Source organism: Crotalus tigris, unplaced genomic scaffold, assembly GCF_016545835.1.
Source record: "Crotalus tigris isolate CLP2741 ecotype Arizona unplaced genomic scaffold, ASM1654583v1 scf7180000024362.2655971311:6658466, whole genome shotgun sequence".
NCBI classification, from domain to species: Eukaryota; Metazoa; Chordata; class Lepidosauria; order Squamata; family Viperidae; genus Crotalus; species Crotalus tigris.
The window spans coordinates 2,641,787-2,660,945 of NW_024100530.1; the positions used below are offsets into that span (position 1 = coordinate 2,641,787).

A 19,159-nucleotide genomic window follows, 5' to 3' on the forward strand; every position below is an offset into this window, starting at 1 on the left:
CTGTAGTGTGATCTTTCATCCAGATATCAAATCTAACCATACTTAGCTGTTTGAAAATCAAAAGGTCAGCTAGGAGTTGCCACCTGCAACTCCTCTTTCCAAAACTTGACTATTTTTAAATGTGTAAGTCTGCTCAACTCTACACCAAGAGTTGGACAGTCAACAACAGACAATAGCAGGTGTTGCACTATACAGTAGTTAAGTGTTTATAAAGAATTCATTCTGTTAAATTTCTTAACTCTGATTAAAATGGATGGGATGCAGAAGATTCTGCAATTTTCAAGGTTTGAGCTTAGCGCCCCCCCGCCCCCGTCTTCCCAGTAGGCACCCCAGCTACACAACTAAGATCAGTGTTCTTGTGGGTCTCACCAATTTTGCAGAGTCTTCTCCTCTCTCTTCATAGGCATGACCCGGAAACATTCAAGGGTGAGATAAAATCGACAATCTTCCTGAAAGTGAAAAACAAGCACAATGAACGATGCTCTGAAAGACAAGGAGAAATCTCAGACTGTATATGATCTCAGTGATGGGAGAGAAAGTAGTATGGCCTGTGATAAAAGCCATCAAAGCAAACTTCTCCAACTGAGGTGACCTCCACCAGATGGGTGAAATTCAAGATCTAGGATACATTGATGGTTAAAGGGTGGAATTTGAACTCAGGGGGAACCCAGTTCAAATCCCCACTTGGATATAAAGCTATCTGGGGGACTTTGGGCCAGTCCTTGCTTCTCAGCCCAATCCAGCTTCACACAAAGGATCAAATTAGGAGACCTTTCAAACAGAAATGAAGATATAAATGCCCTAAAGCAGGTGGAGGAGCTATGTCAACTTGACCATCTGGGGACTTCGATTCTCAGAATTCCTGAGCCAGACCTAAAGAATTGCTAAAGAATTCAAGAAGTGAAAGGTGCCCAGATTATATGCTTATTATGCCCCCTCCAAACCTTATTATGCCTCCCCCCTCCTCAGAAAATGAACCTATGCTGCAAAAGGCAAGGGGCTTCTCTCTCTGTTGCCTTCAATCACTGAAAGAAGCAAGAATAATCAACTGGAGACATTTTGATGCTTGGAAAAGGGAGCCTCAAATGATGCCACATTTAGGAGCTCCCCCTGCCCAATGAAGCCCCTTCCTCTCTTTGGAAGTAAAAATAAAACAATAAAAGGCCCCATGAGACTCATTGTGGCTTTGGAAAAGGCAAAGAGCATGCCTCCGTTTCCTGAATATCCAAAGTTTTTCTTGGAGGGAAATGGTTTCCCCAAAAAAACTCACAAAAACCCCACTGGAAGAGAGGAAGAAAAACAGCAGCGGGGTTGGTGTGGGCCTGCCTTGTCCTCCTTTAAAGAGGACTAGGGATTTTCAGGACTTTTCATGGCTGCTAAGGAGGATTTAATGGCGGCTGAAATGCTCCCTCAGGGAGGCTTCAAAAAGGCCAGAAACCACTGGCGGGTTAAACATCAGAAGCCAAAGATTGCATGTTTAAGGATACATATATTCTGCCTGCCGACAGCCCTACTTTGGGGGAGACCTCAGAAAGGGTGAATTCCAACCCCCGACACAGGGGATGAATTATTTTATCTGTTTTGAAGAATAAAGGAACCCTCCAACTTGCAGGAATGAGTATGGCATGGGGGTGTCTATCAAGATTCAAAAACAGGGCAAGCTATCAAAGAAGTGAAGAAAAAAAAAAAGAGGATCCTCAATCAATTTGGTCAAAAATGGGCCTGTTTCTTTATCGAAGACCTTTTACAGGCTATCACCATCACATTGTGAAATAGGCAGCAAATAAATTTAACTGACAAACAACCAAATAGATAAATATTGAGGTGGGGGAAGAATTTTTCATACAGGGAGCCCTTGTTTAGCGATTGCCTCCCTTAGCGACCGTGTCTGAAATGTAAATAAATCTAAAGGACAGCTTTCTGACATAAAAAAGGTTGTCCTATATACAGTACATATGGTCACTATTAAGTCAAAGGCACAACAGTCAGAGAATCATAAAAACGCCCACGATCCTGACAGAAAATGGCCTTTGTCCTACATCTGGGGCCCCAGGCACAAACGGGCCCCAGGATTGGGACCGAGCTAATATCAAGTGGCATATAAATTTAATAAATAAACAATCAAACCTATTTTTTTTCGTTATGAACTTCCTTCAGGTCTGTCCCTTTTTCTTTATATTTTTTAAAGTCTGGTTGCCATAACTAAGCCCCTCCAGTGATTTCCAAAATCTGACAGCAAATTTTAATTTGTAATGTGATCGACAGGGAGAAGTTATTCAACACAACTGCAGAATAATCTTTATGATTTAATGCTTCTTAAACTTAAATGATATGCCACTCTGATGCAAGTATTGTCATCAGTGCAGGAAGTTATGGAATTTATTTAGGGACTGTTTGAAATTACAACAACGCTGAAAAAAGTGACATGACCAGCATTACAACAGCTGCAGCATCCTCACAGTTACATGATCCAAATTCACGTGCTTGGCAACTAGCTTGCGTTCACAATACAGGTAGTCCTCAACTTACAACAGTTCGTTTAGTGACCATGCAAAATTACAAGGCATTCAAAAAAGCAGCTTAACAAATGTGTCACTTAGCAACATAAATTTTGGACTCAGTTGTGGTCATACGTCGAGGATTACCTGTAATTGCAGTGTCCTGGATTCACATTATGGCCCTCTTTGAGCTGCCCATTCAGCTTCTGACAAGCAATGGAGGAAGCTGGATTCATTTCATGTCTCACGAGTCACTTAATAACTGCAGTGATTCGCTTAACAACCGTGGCAAAAAAACTTTAAAATTGGGCACGGCTCTCTTAACAACGTGCTTAGCAACATAAATTCTGGTCCCAGTTGTAATTGTAAGTTGAGGACTCCCTGTAATTTCATGTCGCATCCTCGGAGGATCAAGCTGAATTATCAACATGTGCTACACTGCAACAAGAGCATTGTGCACCTTACCACTTTAGCTGCATTTTTAAAAATGACTGTATATTTCTGCAATAAGATGAACCGGCCAATAACAGCAGAAAATCCAGACTGAGCCATAGATCTGAGAAATAAGACAGGGAGAAATGTATTGGCAAATCTTAAAGGATCAAACTGTCTCCTACAGCTAAGGCTGATATTTTTCCATATTGATCTGCGAAAGGCAGGATTCTGTGCACAATTTAAAAAGATCCACAAGTTTCTTGAGAGTGTTGGGAATCTATTTTTATCAACAAAGCCGACATATATTCTCACAGTCTCACTTTCTATGTCAGCGCATATTAAAAAGGATTATATGCTATAACACGCAGCCCACCTCTGGTAAATTTTTTGACCATTTTGTAGAACTTTTTTTCCCCAAGAAAAGAGGATTTTGAAACCGCATGTAAAAATGCTAGCAACTTTAAAAGTAAACATATAACCGTAATTCCAGAATCCAAAATACTAGTTCAAATATAGCTTCCCTAATAAAGATGTAATGAATTTTCAATATGGAATTATCAAATCCCTACAAGATTGGCCTAATCCCCCCCCATATTTTGTTACAAATGATAAAAATCATTAAATGAGGCAAAATTCACAACAACTGTCTTGTTTAGCAATATAAAATTTGGGCTCAACTGTACACACCTATTTATCAGACATTTTTGTGAAAATATATAAATGAAAAAGCAAATGAAAGGAACAAAGGAGTAGAACCAAATGAGTGAATAAAGGATTTACAATATCATAGAGATTAGAATTTTATAGGGTATCATTAATAGAGTGTGAATGAAAGAATACATTATATTATTCTATTGCTTGAAGATCTCTATTAAGCCCTAAGCAAAGCAGAGGCCAAAGGTCATGGTCAGCACACCATGGATCATAAAATTATGAATTGCAATAAATTCTGATCTAGCAATACAGAGGTAAAATTGTATAGAGTTCATGAAAGAGAAATACACATTTTGGGTGCCATACAAATCCATATATTGAATTATAATCTAAAATAAATTCAAAGTTAAAACTTACTGTTTTGTCATTTCAACAGCTTTGCCTGCAACCACCACTTTAATGTAATGACGTCCATCTCCAATAAGTAGAGTTGTTTCTGGATCCTGCTCAGCATCTTTGTGAACCCCTGGCTCATTCAAAACCTGGGGAAGAGGCAAACAAAATTACACCATAACCAACATATTTGGAAACCAAGTTTATTGAGTGAGGTGGGCCCATTATTTTCCATCAGTGTAAAGCAGAGATGGGCCAAGAGGTATTGCAGACACTACAAATATCTGCAGATAGTTCTTTTTGGCTGTCTATTGGGTTCTTCCATCTGTCTTAGTTTAAAACAGAAAAAGAAAAACTGGAACCTGGCACAGAAGAAAGAAGTTTTGCAAGGATGCTTCATGGAGGCTCCATAATAATTATTAGAAAATGGAAGTGATAGCCCAGTGCAATCTGGAGTTTTGTTTAGAAGTGTTGCTGTTATTTCACAGAAAAAAAGGAACATGGTGCTAAGCTTAGAAGGGAGATCCCTGGACATCTACAGCAATGTTTGCCAACTCCAACAACTTTAAGATGTGTGAACCAACTCCCAGAATTCCCTAGCCAGCCCTAGAAACACTGCTCTAGAGGAAGTAGTAGGAAAGAAGATACCAGTTGCCTTTGGTAAACAGGAACTGTATTTTGCAATTAGCCAGGCCAATGGCAGCAGTCATTTTACAATTTAAAAAAAAAACCATCCTCACGCAATTTTTGTGGTTGCATGCAAGACCCACTCTCAGTATTCCGAAGCCGATAATTGCTCTGAACTGTGTCTAGTCCAGTGGTTCTCAACCTGTGGGTCGGGACCCCATTTGGGGTCGAACGACCATTTCACGGGGGTCGCCAAACAACGCAATCCACCATTTTTTCCCCTCTTTTCCTTAGCTGTGCTACTCCCTTTTATTCTATTGGCTTTTGAAAGCCAATAGAATAGACTCTCTTGAATAGAGTCTAATTCTATTGGCTTTCAAAAGCCAATAGGAATTGTCCAGGCTGTCTCTGCCCTGCTGAGCCCGCCAAAAGTCCCATTCTGCAAATGGTGCTGCATCAGTTGAGTAGGCCTCGACTTATGACTGGTTGAGTAGTCCTCGACTTACGACCGGTTGGGGGGTTGCGGCATTAAAAAGGTTGAGAACCACTGGTCTAGTTAGTTGCAAACCAGCAAACCAAGGATATGCTGGTCTGCATTCCTAGACTTGGGGGAGGGGGAGGAAGGACAACATAAATCAAATAAATAAGTTCGAAGGTCCACCTTCAAAACATGTCCAAGCTGTCCATCTGTTTTGATTACGGATGCTTTGTACTTCAACAGAAGAGTCACAATCCAAGGGTCCATATACGGTATGTTGGGTCTGCTCCTGCTAGCCAGGCTACCTTCAGTGTTTAAGCTGGGGGAAAAAAAAAAACATTAGCAAAGTCGAAGAGTGTCTGAAAAAATGGTGAGAAGGAAACATCCATTCAACGGCCTTCATCTAGAAAGGAGGAGAGGAAAAACCACAGTACTAGTCACAATGATAGATCGCTCTAGTTTAAGCAAAATAACCTTGGCTTAAATTGAGATGTGAACCTATGATTATTTATTATTAATGGGGGGGGAGATAAAAGTCAGTTTTTGTTTCAGGCAGTGGCTTGGAGTACAATTTTCTTGGCTATTTTTTTTTTGGTTAGTGTTTAGTTCAGTGGTGGCGAACCTATGGCACGGGTGCCAGAGGGGGTACTCAGAGCCCTCTCTGTGGGCACGCGCGCCGTCGCCCCAGTCCTAGGTCTTCAGCTGGGTTTTATAAAACCTTTTCGCTTTAGGCCTCCACCGCCATGTGCAAAAAAAAAAAAAAGGTTCAATCAGTCAATTTCAACTCGCGGGAAAAAAAAGATCTTGCAAAGTTGGAATTGACTGATTGAACTTTTTAGTCCCACCCAGTCTGCCGTTCCCACCACAGCCACACCCACCTAATGGGCCACGCCCACCGATGCATAAGTGGGTTTTGGGTTGCAGTTTGAGCACTCGGTCTCTAAAAGGTTCGCCATCACTGGTTTAGTTATTGCCTTCTTCCTAGTGTTGGGAGAAAGTGACTGGCCCTAAGGGCAATCCAGCTTGCTCCCTGTTCCTAAAGTGGGAGTAGAACTCACAACCTTCCACTTTTCTAGTTGGATGCCTTAACCATTTCCCCAAACTGGCTCTCTACTTGGTTCACTATACTGTATGAAGCTACTCATTTAATAAACCATGATAAACCAGGATGAGCAGTATATAAATCCTACCGTTCTACTCATTCAAACAACAGCTACCCCTAGATGTTCCATCTGGGAGATTTGGGGATAGTTATTCTCTGTCTAGGAAGAAGGCATGTGGTAGTGGAAAGGCTGTTCCTGGGGGGGGCGGGGGGGATGAGTTAAAAACATCAAGAGTCTCTACTTTTAGCAATCTCACCTCTGGGAGTCAAGATTTCTTGCTTGCTCTATAAGCCAGGTTAAGAGAAGCTTGCATTCAACCAAGATCTGAATGGAAAACTTGTAGAAGCATGTCCAAAGGTGCATCCCACACAGATAATAATAATAATAATAATAATAATAATAATAATAATAATGATGATGATGATGATGATGATGTTGGAAGGGACCTTGGAGGTCATCTAGTCCAACCCCCTGCTCAGGCAGGAAACCCTAGACCATTTCAGACAAATGGCTGTCCAGTCTCTTCTTAAAAACTTCCAGTGTTGGAGCATTCACCACTTCTGGAGGCAGGTTGTTCCACTGGTTAATTGTTCTAACTGTCAGGCAGTTTCTCCTTAGTTCTAGGTTGCTTCTCTCCTTGATTATTTTCCATCCATTGCTTCTTGTCCTGCCTTCAGGCACCTTGGAAAATAGCTTGACTCCCTCCCTAGGCACCCCTAGAAACTTGCTCCCAACAGCTTGTCTCTTTAGAAACAATAACGAGTCAAAGCTCCCTCCTTCTGAGGTCACAATAAACTCAATAATAAACTGAGCAAGATGACGTGTATTTGCTAATAAAACTCGCAGCCAAGCAAGCTTGTCCCCCAAAATTACAACGCTAAACTGATCCAGAGATGTTGAAACAGCTTACTGGCCGTTCGGTATGAATTCACGTGCAATGACCCCCAAGACCCCAGTCTCTTAACCTTTATCTCGGGGGGTCTACCAGAGTCTGTCGGAGATTAGATAACCTTTGTTGTCTTTTTTTTTTTTCCCCTGTGGGCACAACAGCACCCATGAAAAATGAAATGTAGTTGCTTGCTCTCAGAGTGTACACATACCTAACCCACATTTAAAACATTACTATATACAACGTGTGTATAGGGCAGGGGTAGGCAACCTTGGCTCTTTTTATGACTCGTGGACTTCAACTCCCAGAACTCCTCAGCCAGCATGGAATTCTGGGAGTTGAAGTCCACGAGTCATAAAAGAGCCAAGGTTGCCTACCCCTGGTGTTTTGTTGGGGTGCTGGCAAATACGGCTGCCAGCCAAACCATCCTCCGTGGCGCGCGCGCGCACACACACACACACACACACAGAGAGAGAGAGAGAGCAGACCGGAGCAATGTGGAACACACACACACACACACACACACACACACACACACGGGATCCAGGCCAGTTGGGGGAACACACACACACACACACACACACGGGATCCTGGCCAGTTGGGAGAACGGCGATTTCCACTTGCACCGGCCCTCCCACCCGTTCGGTTGCGCCCCTTGCAACCTCTGCGCCGTTCTGCAAGCTCACCCGCGGGGCTGCGCCCATCGCCGACGACACTTCCTCCAGCGCAAGCAATACGGCGCCCGGCCCCGATCCATGCGGACGGCGGCTATGCAGCTCCAGGCCGCCCCGTCCCCCCTTCGCACGACTAAGAGGCCTGGTCCGTCGTCGTCATCGGCGGGGCTCCTCCTCCCGACGAAGCCAGCCGCTCTCGGGAGGAGAAAGCAAGGCAAGGCGGCCGCGGGCGGAGCCTTTGCGCGCCTGGTCCCTTGCAACGGAAACCCAGGCGCTAAAGGAGAACCGAGGCGCTGGAAGCCAGCTTGCTCAACGGCCGCCTGCCTCTTGCAATCTTAACACGCGGGCAGATTTTAGTCCCCGTTCAAAGGTTGGGGGCGCGCCAGGATCGGAAGCCAGTTGACGCGCTTGGAGTGACCAGGCGCCAACGCCGGTTACGCTCAGCCTGCAGTGTAGACCGGTGCTTCCCAAATCTATCCAAAATTGGGTTAAAATTGTTTTTTTTGGGGGGGCGGGCAGGAAGTAAGGGCCCCCGAACCTATTAAAACAATCAGAACGGGAATGTTTCAATAAAGACATTCTGATGCAATCAGCGGTGTGGGATAATGTTAAAAAATAAAATAAAAGGTTGGGAAGCACTTGTCATGCTGGTTGGGGAAACTGGGAGTTGACGTCCAAATATCTTCAAGTTGCCCTGGTTTAGAGACTCTAGCCGTGGTGGCGAACCTATGGCACGCGTGCCACAGGTGGCACGCAGAGTCCTCTCTATGGGCACACGCGCCATCGCCCCAGTCCTAGGCCTTCAGCTGGGTTTTATAAAACCTTTTTGCTTTAGGCCTCCCCTCCCATGTGCAAAAAAAAAAAAAAAAAAGATTCGATCAATCAATTTCAACTTCTCGCAGGAAAAAAAAAAAGATCTTGCAAAGTTGGAATTGATTGATTGAACTTTTTAGTCCCACCCAGTCTGCCCTTACCACCGAAACCATGCCCAACCAATGGGCCATGCGTTGGGACACGCCCACCTGGCACCTGACAATACATAAGTGGGTTTTGGGTTGCAGTTTGGGCACTCGGTCTCTAAAAGGTTCACCATCACTGCTCTAAAGTCTACTATGCTTTAAAGTCCTTTGCTCTTAAAACCCTTATTTTGGATTTTGCAAACCAAGAACGCCATTGGGTAGTTTGCAGATCACCATACCTGGAATTAAAAGTGTTTCAGGCTGTTGCAGCGCTGATTTGGGAGTTGAACATCTGAAGGAAAAAAATGCAGGAGGAAGGTTATTTTAATGCTGTTATGATCTAGCCATGATTAGAATTAATTGAACCAACATTTAATCAGGCCACTTTTCTGGATTCACAGGAGACGTACTAAAATTATGACCTCATCACACGGGGGGGGGCCTAAGGTTTGATTTTGTGTGTGTTTGTGTTTATCTTACCCCAGGCAACCATTTCACAAGTTTTCTTTGGCTTAATATTGATATCAGTGGTGGCAAACCTATGGCATGGGTGCCAGAGGCAGCACTCAGAGCCCTCTCTGTGGGCACACGTGCCGTCGCCTTCAACTGGGTTTTATAAAACCTTTTCGCTTTAGGCCCCTGCCGCCGTGTACAAAAAAAAAAAGATTCAATCAATCAGTCAATTTCAACTTCTTGCGGGGGGAAAAAAAAATCTTGCAAAGTTGGAATTGATTGATTGAACTTTTTAGTCCCACCCAGTCTGCTTTACCACCGCAGCCACGCCCACCCAATGGGCCACACCCACCCAATGGGCCACACCCACCCAATGGGCCACACCCGGCACTTGACGATGCATAAGTGGGTTTTGGGTTGCAGTTTGGGCACTCGGTCTCTAAAAGGTTCGCCATCACTGATCTATATGTTACTAAAACTCTGGTGTCTGTAACCTTTAACTGTGTGAACCGCTGCATTATTGGACTTTTTTTTTTTTAACCAAAATGCCTCAAATGGGTGAATGTACAGAATACATCCAAAATCTGGGAACCACAACACCTATGGAATTGAAATTTGGCAAATTTTATAAAACATTTGCTGATTTAAAACTGACCATAAAGCATTTTATCAGATAATACAAAATGTCACAAAACATTTCCTATGGTCAACTCCTGATGTTTACGCTACACAGTTTAACATGGGCTACTTTCATTGTTGAAGGCATTCAGGAATCTGGTAGGAAAATATGACCAAGTGGGTCATGGGGTACTTGTGTCTAAACCCAGTCATTGTAGCATGTAATAAACCATAATGGATCATAGTTGGTTTCATCTTATTGAACAATGGAAACACATCCACTGTTGTTTGGAAGCCATGGCTTATGATTTTGCAAAGCTAGATGTTGCCGTTAAATGATGGCATAACCTAATGTGGAAATTTAGTAGCTGAAAGAGCATCTGGCGTGTCTTGAAAAATAAGCTTTTTATTACAAGCAAGATACGGTTGTACTGAATTTTATTGAGACATCTTGCTCATTTTAAACTAGTTGGCTTTGGGCGGGGGGGGAGGCAGGTGAGGGGGCCTTTTGGGACAAAGTGGCACCCAACTGAAATCCATCATAATTCAGGGCTCGGCCATCATGCTGAGTTACCAAATGGGATGCAAAGGCGACCGTTACCAAATCAGGTATCAGCTGCTAAAATTGTATTAGGAGTTTACTCTCTGCAGGATGGCCCTGTGAACTGATGTGAGTAATTGAAGCTGGCAGGATGTGTATTGTGTACAGCAAGGTGCAAATCTATTAACTGAAGAGCTGGAGGCAAGGAGACATGAGGGTCAAGTTTATGCCTTTCAATAAAATTGGTTCATCAGAAAAGGGGCTATGAAACTCCGCTGGATTTTCGCCAGCCTAAATTAATACAGTTCACCCCTACAGGTCAGGTCTGTAGAAATATCAGTCACTCTGGATTAATGGTTGTCCGTATTTGTTTTCTCACCCCCAGAGGTCTCTAGGGGGTGAAGTGCAGCATATACATTTTAGTTTCTCTGCTTTTCACTCTTCAAAAAGCACATCTTTTCACCCTCAGGGCAAAATCAGAGAATAGATAGTTTAACAGAACTATGAAATTATAGAATAAACGGTTCTCAAAATACAGAAACCTTCTAGTATTTTCCTTTCCCAAAATACTAGAACCAGAAAGAATCAGAACTGACAAAAGGATTGGTGTGGGTTTTTTGCACAATATATACCAATTTGGTCTAGTTAGTACAGTGTTTCCCAAACTTGACAATTTTAAGGCATGTGGACTTCAACTCCCAGAATTCCACAGCCAGCAATGCTGGCTGTGGAATTCTGGGAGTTGAAGTCCTCATGCCTTAAAATTGTCAAGTTTGGGAAACACTGCTCTCGTCGGTAAGGCGCAAGGCTAGGAACTGGGAGACCATGAGTTCTAGTCCTGCCTTAGCGGTGAAAGCCAGCTGAGTGACCTTGGACCGGTCCCTCTCTCAGCCCAACTCAAAGGATAGTTGTGGAGAAAATAGGAGGAGGAAGGATATTAGATATGGTCACTGCCTTGAGTTGTTCATAAAATAATGAAGGATGGATATAAATAAAAAAAATATTGCTTCCCCTGGAAGGAGTTGCTGGCTACCAACTGGAGACATTTATGGAAGTCGTGTCCATCAGGGGTCCTTAATCTTGGTGTCAGCCTCTGAAAGTCATCTACTGGGAGATCTTGGGGTTCCTAGTGCAGTTGGTTAGCCACTGTGACAACAGACTGCTGAGACAGATTGGCCAAGGATTCAATGCTATGTTTTTATGTGGAAATCTAAAACGTCTACTTTGTTAGTTGCGAAGTTGTGTCCGACCCATCACGATCCCATGGACAACGTTCCTCCAGGCCTTCCTGTCCTCTACCATCTTCTGGAGTCCATTTAAGCTCATGCCTACTGCTTCAGGGACTCCATCCAGCCATCTCATTCTCTGTCGTCCCCTTCTACTATTGCCCTCCATCTTTCCCAGCATTAGGCCCTTCTCCAGTGAGTCCTTCCTTCTCATTAGGTGGCCAAAGTACTTGAGTTTCCACTTCAGGATCCGGCCTTCTAAAGAGCAGTCGGGGTTGATCTCCTCTAGGACTGACCGGTTTGATCACCTTGCAGTCCTGGGGACTCGCAGGAGTCTTCTCCAGCACCAGAGTTCAAAGGCCTCCATTCTTTGGCGCTCAGCCTTTCTTATGGTCCAACTTTCACAGCCATATATTGCAACTGGGAAAACCATGGCCTGGACTATACGTACTTTTGTTGGCAGGGTGATGTCTCTGCTTTTTAGCATGCTTTGATGTAAAGGGCCCGCAGTCTCACTGTGAGCCTCCCATTCAGACGTACACACATTTTTGCATTCATCGGTCTTCTGAATTTCCACTACCCAAAAGAAATTGTTTCACCTTCCTGCATATCAAGATCTAATTTGATCCTCCGATGCACATGGTATGCACTCAGAACGACATCAGGGGAAGAACTTTTTAGCTGTTGCACATGTCTGCTAAGTTGCTGATTAAGAGCAGACAGAACATCTGGCAGGAGAGAAGATGCAAGCATGCTCAACACCAGCCTGGTGACATAAGATAGCCACTGGGTTTTTTGCAATTCACATTCTTGGCAGAAGTGATAAGACCTTGGACAAGTTGCCAATGAGGGACTGCCTTCCATGTTCACACCCAGCTCAGTTGTTAAAAGTGTATCGAGCAATAAAAACCCATCAGCCTGGTCAGAAAATGATGTTACTGGCTAAACATGAAAAACTGGACTGCCTTTCCTGAATTCTGCAGGCATAAACTGGACATAGGAGAAAAACTTAACTATACAGATCCAGCCACAAAAAAAAAAGCTACTTGGAACATAATAATTCCCAATCACTGTGAAACCACAAATATAGCAGAACCATTATTTGTGCTCATTGCCATCACAAATCATGGCATTTCGGAACCAGTTAGATTACTGCAACATCACAGTTCATTGGCTGGTCTTGGGGCCTCAATCTGCCTCCAGAGTCTAATTCAGCTAGTAACCTAATCTCAACTCAGCCCTGTTGACAGAAGAGACTTCTTTGTCATATAGTAGAGCTGCAGGAGAGTTTAGGAAGAGCAGTTTAAGTTATGAAGCAGATTCAGAACTCAGGGTCCTCAAGATGCCTTGGTAAGGCCACACTTGGAATACGGCATCCAGTTTTGGTCACGATGTAAAAAAGATGCTGAGACTCTAGAAAGAGTAGAGAGAAGAGCAACAAAGATGATCAGGGGGCTGGAGGCTAAAACATATGAGGAACGGTTGCTGGAATTGGGTATGTTTAGTTTAATGAAGAGAAGGATGAGGGGGGACATGATAGCAGTCTTCCAGTATCTCAGGGGCTGCCACAAATAAGAGGGGGTCAAGCTAATCTCCAAAATGCGTGAAGGCAGGACAAGAAGCAACGGATGGAAACTAACCAAAGAGAGAAGCAACCTAGAACTAAGGAGAAACTTCCTGACAGTTAGAACAATTAACCAGTGGAACAACCTGCCTCCAGAAGCGGTGAATGCTCCAACACTGGAAGTTTTTAAGAAGAGACTGGACAGCCATTTGTCCGAAATGGTATAGGGTTTCCTGCCTGAGCAGGGGGTTGGACTCGATGACCTCCAAGGTCCCTTCCAACTGTATTATTATTATTATTATTATTATTATTATTATTATTATTATTATTATTATTATTATTATGGATCATCGCACAGTCAGCCAGATGTTCAGACTGGATTTGGCATTTAGTCTACCTATCGAGTCCTTACCCAGGACCTGGGATAGGCAGATGTGGATGTTTGATGGTATTACAGATATCGTCGCAGGATGGAAGCAGTTCCTAATAAGGCTGCCTTTTGCAATTGACTAATAGCGAATTTGTCAATGCCAATGGTGTTCAAGTGGTGCTCCAGTTGTTTTGGAATTGCACCCAAGGAGCCTATGACTATTGGTACTACCCTTGCTTGCTTTTGCCACAGTCCTTCTATTTCTATTTGTAGGTCTTTGTATTTTGTTATCTTCTCCAGTTCTTTCTCTTCTATTCTGCTGTCTCCAGGCACTGCCACGTCCACTATCCAGACTTTTTTGTCTTTCTTATCGACAATTGTTAAGTCTGGGGTGTTATGTTGCAGGTGCTTGTCTGTTTGAATTCTGAAGTCCCAGAGCAGTATAATTTTATCATTTTCTATGACTTTCTCTATTTTATGATCCCACCAATTTTTGCTTACAGGCAAATGATATTTTTTGCAGATCTTCAAATGCACCATTGTTGCTACTTTGTCATGCCGCTGCTTGTAATCAGTTTGTGCAATCTTCTTGCAACAGCTTACCAACTGGTCCACTGTTTCTTCAGCTTCTTTGCATAGGCGGCACTTACTGTCTGTTGCTGTCTTCTCAATTTTGACTTTGTATGCATTTGTCCTTAAGGCTTTGGTCTTGTGCAGCCAGAATTAGTCCCTCGGTCTCTTTCTTCAATTTTCCTGCTCTTAGCCATTGCCAGGTTTTATTGTTATCTGCTTTCCCAGCTATTTTTTCATGTATTGGCCATGTAGTGCTTTGTCTTCCCATGCCTCTATTCTGTTCTTCATTTGGTCTTTCTTGTAGGCCAGTTTGGTCTCTCCAGTAGTTAGTAAGCCTTCCTGATATACTAATTTCAGTGCATCTTCATCATTGTTCTTCAGATATTCTTCCAAAGCCATTTTTTCTTCTTCAACCATCTGATGTACTTGTAGCATTCCACGCCCACCTATTGCCTTGGTAGATAAAGTCTATCAATGTCACTGCGTGGATGAAGGGCATGATTCATTGTCATTATTTTTCTGGTCTGCCTATCCATTGCTTTTAGTTCTGCTTGAGTCCAGTCCACTATTCCAGCTGTGTACCTAATGACTGGGATTGCCCAGGTGTTGATTGCCTTTATGGTATTTCCTCCATTGAGTTGGACTTTAAGATCTTCTTCACTCTCTTGATGTATTCACCTCTAATCTTTTTCTTGACTTCAGTGTGCTTGATGTTGTCAGCTTGAAGGATACCCAAGTATTTGTACTACTCTTCCTCATCCAGACTCTTAATGTTATTTTCGTTGGGGCATCTTGATTCCTTCAGTTTTCATTATTTTTTCCTTGTTTGATAGTAAGTGTGGCACATTTGTCCAAGCCAAACTCCATTACAATATCTTGGCTATATATACGGACAGTGTTGAGCAGCGATTCTATTTCAGATGATGTTTTTCCATACAGCTTTAGATCATCCATATAAAGGAGGTGGGATTATTATTATTATTATTATTATTATTATTATTATTATTATTATTATTATTATTATTATTATTATTATGGGAAATGGCCAGGAGCCATCAGACAAAATGACTAGAACTTCAGCCCAGCTACCTGTTGCAGTGGCTTTTAACTGAGCCACACATTGTCTTTCAATCCTCTATTTAATCTGTGTACAGAGAAAATAAGGGGGTGATTTGTTTTTCTCAAAGTTCTCCAATAAAAGGAGAATTTTCCAATGAAGAAAATTGCTCTTCGGAAACAGTACCGGGCCATGGCAGGCCAGGCACCAGGAAAAACGCCTATGAAAATGTTGCCTACAAAATTACTATTATTAAATGTATACACAGGGACTGATCCTTGTTGTCACAGAGAGTCAGGACTAATTAAAGGAGAGGTCCCCAACCTTTGGGGCACCAGGGACCGGTTCCGTGGAGAGAGGTTTTTCCACGGACCGGAGGGTGTGTGGTTTTGTGTGCTGCCTGCATTCCGAGGATGGGGCTTTGCTTGTTTGTGTAGACTGGTTACTGACATGCTGCAGCCCGGTACCGGTACACAGACCAGGGTTGGGGACCCCTGGATTAAAGCATGGATGTAATAAAAGAGAACTGAGGAACATTGGAAACCCCAAATTGCCTTTTCAAAGCATAGTCAGAAAAAAAAAATTACAGTTTACTTTTTGCATCTACTCTATCAGCTGGACCAGCCGGCCATAAATCCTGCAGGGAATAGACCAAAACGTTCTCATTTATGTTGAATCACTGGCGTGCTCCACGCCTTCTGAACAGTAAAAGCCTCCTTCAGAAGGTACTCCTTACAAAAGGAAGGTTAAGCCAGCCAGGGACACCTAAAGAAGCTGCCCCAGAGCCAAACTAGTAAAGGCCTCCCGCACGTTAAAAAAAATATCTGGGATTTCTGAATAAGCAAAGCATGCCAGAAAAGGTCAGACCTCCTTTAAAAGATGACCAGCCATAGCCTTCTTCTTAAATAGCTTGCTGGGCATTGTCAGGACTAATTTATAAAGGAAGTGAGGGGTGCAGGGATAGCGCTACATGAATTTATGTGTGATCAAGAAATATTGGGCGGACATTTTTTTCCCCCTCTCTCTCACATTTATCTGTATATCACCTTTATTATTTTTATAAACTTGTATCCTGCCATTATTATTTTTACAAATCACTCAAGGTGGCAAACATATTCAACACGCCTTCTTCCTCCCGTTTTCCCACCAACGACAAATCTCTGAGGTGGGCTGGGCTGAGAGTGAGTGACTGGCTCAAAGTCACCCAGACGCTAAGGCAGGACTAGATTTCACAGTCTTCTGATTTCTATCCTGCTAGACCAGAATAGCAGATCGGTTAGCAGTAAAATTCAGCTCAAATAATTCGAAAGATTTGTTCAAACAAATTAGTGCTACAAGGTGTCACTTGCTTGCCAGTCTTCAAAATAATGCATTATCTTGGCAAGTAGCTTCAAAGGTTAAGTGCTATATATCACTGCATATCAGTTGCTGAGGATAGAAACAGAGGAGAATGTATGTTTAATAGCTTGTAGGCTTTCTAGAAGTACTATATTAGTCTCTGCAGGAAACAGGCTTCATTCAAAATAGCTTGTCCTACATTCATAAAGAATAAAGATAAAAAATGGCAAAATTCTTTATACACTGACTAAATTGATACATAAGATTCACACTGTTGTTACCAGCTCCTGCAAATTTTAATCCAAGCTCAAAGGTTCCTTTAAAGTATTTTTCAGATCTATAAAAATAAAACATAAGGCTGTAACCCTTGTGCCCCCCTCCCCAAATTTAAAAGGTCGCTTCTAATTTTTATGCGTTAGAAAAACTGAGCCAAGAAAAAAAATTCTAAAGCCTTGGATCCACAACAAATAAAGAAATAGCATCAAGGGGGAAAAAAAATCAGATATTAAATATCATGGCACCCAAAAAAAATATGGCATTTGGGGAAAGTGCATTTACTCAAGATTTTGAAAGCTTTACACCGTCTACTCTCTTCCATTAGCTGCAAACAGCAAAGACATAATTGTGCCACTGCTGGTTGGGGAATTCTGGGACTTGAATTACACCTATTTTGAAGTTGCCAAGGCTGAGAAACACTGTGGGTTTATGCAAACAGGTATGAGCTTCTACATGTATTACTTTGAGCTGTAAAGTGCTACAGTTTTTAATTGCCCTGCCTACCATATCCTTTTAAGAAACAGTGGGCAAAACAAAATCTAAAGGGAGGGAATTCTGAATGGTCTGTTAACCCAAAATTACTTCAAGAATAATATAGTTAAAACAGGGAAACGGAACTGTTTTTAAGATCACTTCTATTTTTAGATGTGGGGGTAGGGCAACCTCTAACCGTGATTTAATTTAAGTAACTCAGTCCTACAAAATTCAGGTTTTCCCTGGTAACCGTTATAAGTTGCAGGAAACTTTTAAAAAAGCTCCAGGGCTTTTGACAGGCTTCACCGTTTAGTCTAAACTCTAAAGGAAGCTAAAAGTGGGTCATTTGGGAAGACAGAACTATCCAGCCCTTTTAGTACATTTGCTCAATTTAAAAAAAAATAATTCAGTGAATGACCTTTAATTAAATCCTCACAAGTAGCTCTATTCTTACCTGATATTTAATTACAAACATGCAAAAAAAAAATCAGTGTAAATTATTTTGTTAGTCTTTAGGGACAATTCCAGTTCAACATAAAAAGATTTACATCCATTTCCTCCCAGGCATTTCTACCGTCTGAATGTGTTGGGACAATTACAGAGAATAAGATAGCATAGTCGTCTTTCCATGGCCACTGAGGCGCTGGGCAATGCTTGTGAACCTTTAAAAATGTGTGGATTTCAACTCCCAGAATTCCCCAGCCAGGAATTCTGGGAGTTGAAAGTCCACAAGTCTTCAAAGTTGCCAAGGTTGGAGACCCCTGGACTGAGGGCGTTTTAGACCAAGATAGGATGATACGCATGAGTTGCGTTTGCATGATATATGCTTCACAGTATGAACCACTATTTAACTCAGTGGTTCTCAACCTGTGGGTCGGGACCCCATTTGGGGTCGAACAACCATTTCACGGGGGTCGCCAAACAACGCAGTCCGCCATTTTTCCCCCCTTTTCCTTAGCGGTGCTACTCCCTTTTTATTCTATTGGTTTTTGAAAGCCAATAGAATAGACTCTCTTGAACAGAGTCTAATTCTATTGGCTTTCAAAAGCCAATAGGAATTGTCCAGGCTGTCTCTGCCCTGCTGAGCCCGCCAAAAGTCCCAATCTGCAAACGGTGCTGCACCAGTCGAGTAGTCCTCAACTTATGACCGGTTGAGTAGTCCTCGACTTATGACTGGTTGAGTAGTCCTCGGCTTACGACCGGTTGAGTAGTCCTTGATTTACGACCAGTTGGGGGGGGTCGCGGCATTAAACAGGTTGAGAACCATTGATTTAACTCAATAGCTACCCAGGGGTTGCACTGCCTCTCCTGTGGACCCTCAGCCCGGGACATGGCTTGGGGGATGGAAAGTTTGTCTGTGTCCAATCAATCAATCCAAGGGCCCCTCACCATCTGATGCACCCCTTAAAAGCCAGCCCCGTTTGTCCCACCCACCCACCCACCCCGTTTACGGGTTGTCCTCTGCCGCTCTCTTGACCCCATCTCTGCCTTGGCTCGCCGGCCCTGCGGTGGGACAGAAGCCGAGGGCTTCAGCCTGGATCCCCGAAGATTTGCTCGCGTTGGCTTCGCCTTCCCTGCCAGCCTCCGAAAAACGAGCAAGCGGGCTTACAGACGCTCCCCCCGCCCGCCCCAAAGGGGGTGGGGGGGCCAAGAGAGTAAATCGCCTCCTTCTTAGCACGACGACGACTCCAAAGGCTCAGGTAAGCCCCCCCCACCACCACCACCTTTCCCTCTCTGCCCAGGGAAGGAGCCAAGCGAGGCCGGCGGGCGCTGAAGGGTCCCCCTCGCCTTCCCTTTGATCTCCCGCCGCGGGATGCCCCTTGGACCACCCGGGGGCCGGTTACCTAGACGACGTTGTCAGCATCCTTCCATCCGAACGCCGCGGAGGTTCTGACCCCGCCCTGCTCGGCCCGCCGTAGCCAATGGCGCGGGCCCGCTCCGACTGCTGGGGTGACGTCA

General features: G+C 43.5%; 1 protein-coding gene across 3 annotated transcripts in view; it reads right to left on the minus strand.

Moving 5' to 3' along the window:
• LOC120300927 overlaps positions 1 to 19,088 on the minus strand; it is a 28,997-nt gene extending 9,909 nt beyond the window's left edge. For 2 of the 3 annotated variants that reach the window (XM_039327491.1, XM_039327490.1), the window contains exons 1-5: positions 7,764 to 8,189; positions 5,269 to 5,404; positions 4,005 to 4,129; positions 2,964 to 3,054; positions 370 to 449 (exon numbers count right to left, since the gene is read on the minus strand). In XM_039327491.1, the coding sequence (XP_039183425.1) occupies positions 370 to 449; positions 2,964 to 3,054; positions 4,005 to 4,129; positions 5,269 to 5,404; positions 7,764 to 7,834 (503 nt within the window). In that variant the 5' untranslated portion in view covers positions 7,835 to 8,189. Of the gene's footprint in view, positions 1 to 369; positions 450 to 2,963; positions 3,055 to 4,004; positions 4,130 to 5,268; positions 5,405 to 7,763; positions 8,190 to 8,949; positions 9,003 to 19,044 lie in introns of those variants that run through there. The other variant, XM_039327492.1, reaches the window with a different exon arrangement.
• Positions 19,089 to 19,159: the final 71 nt, after the last annotated feature.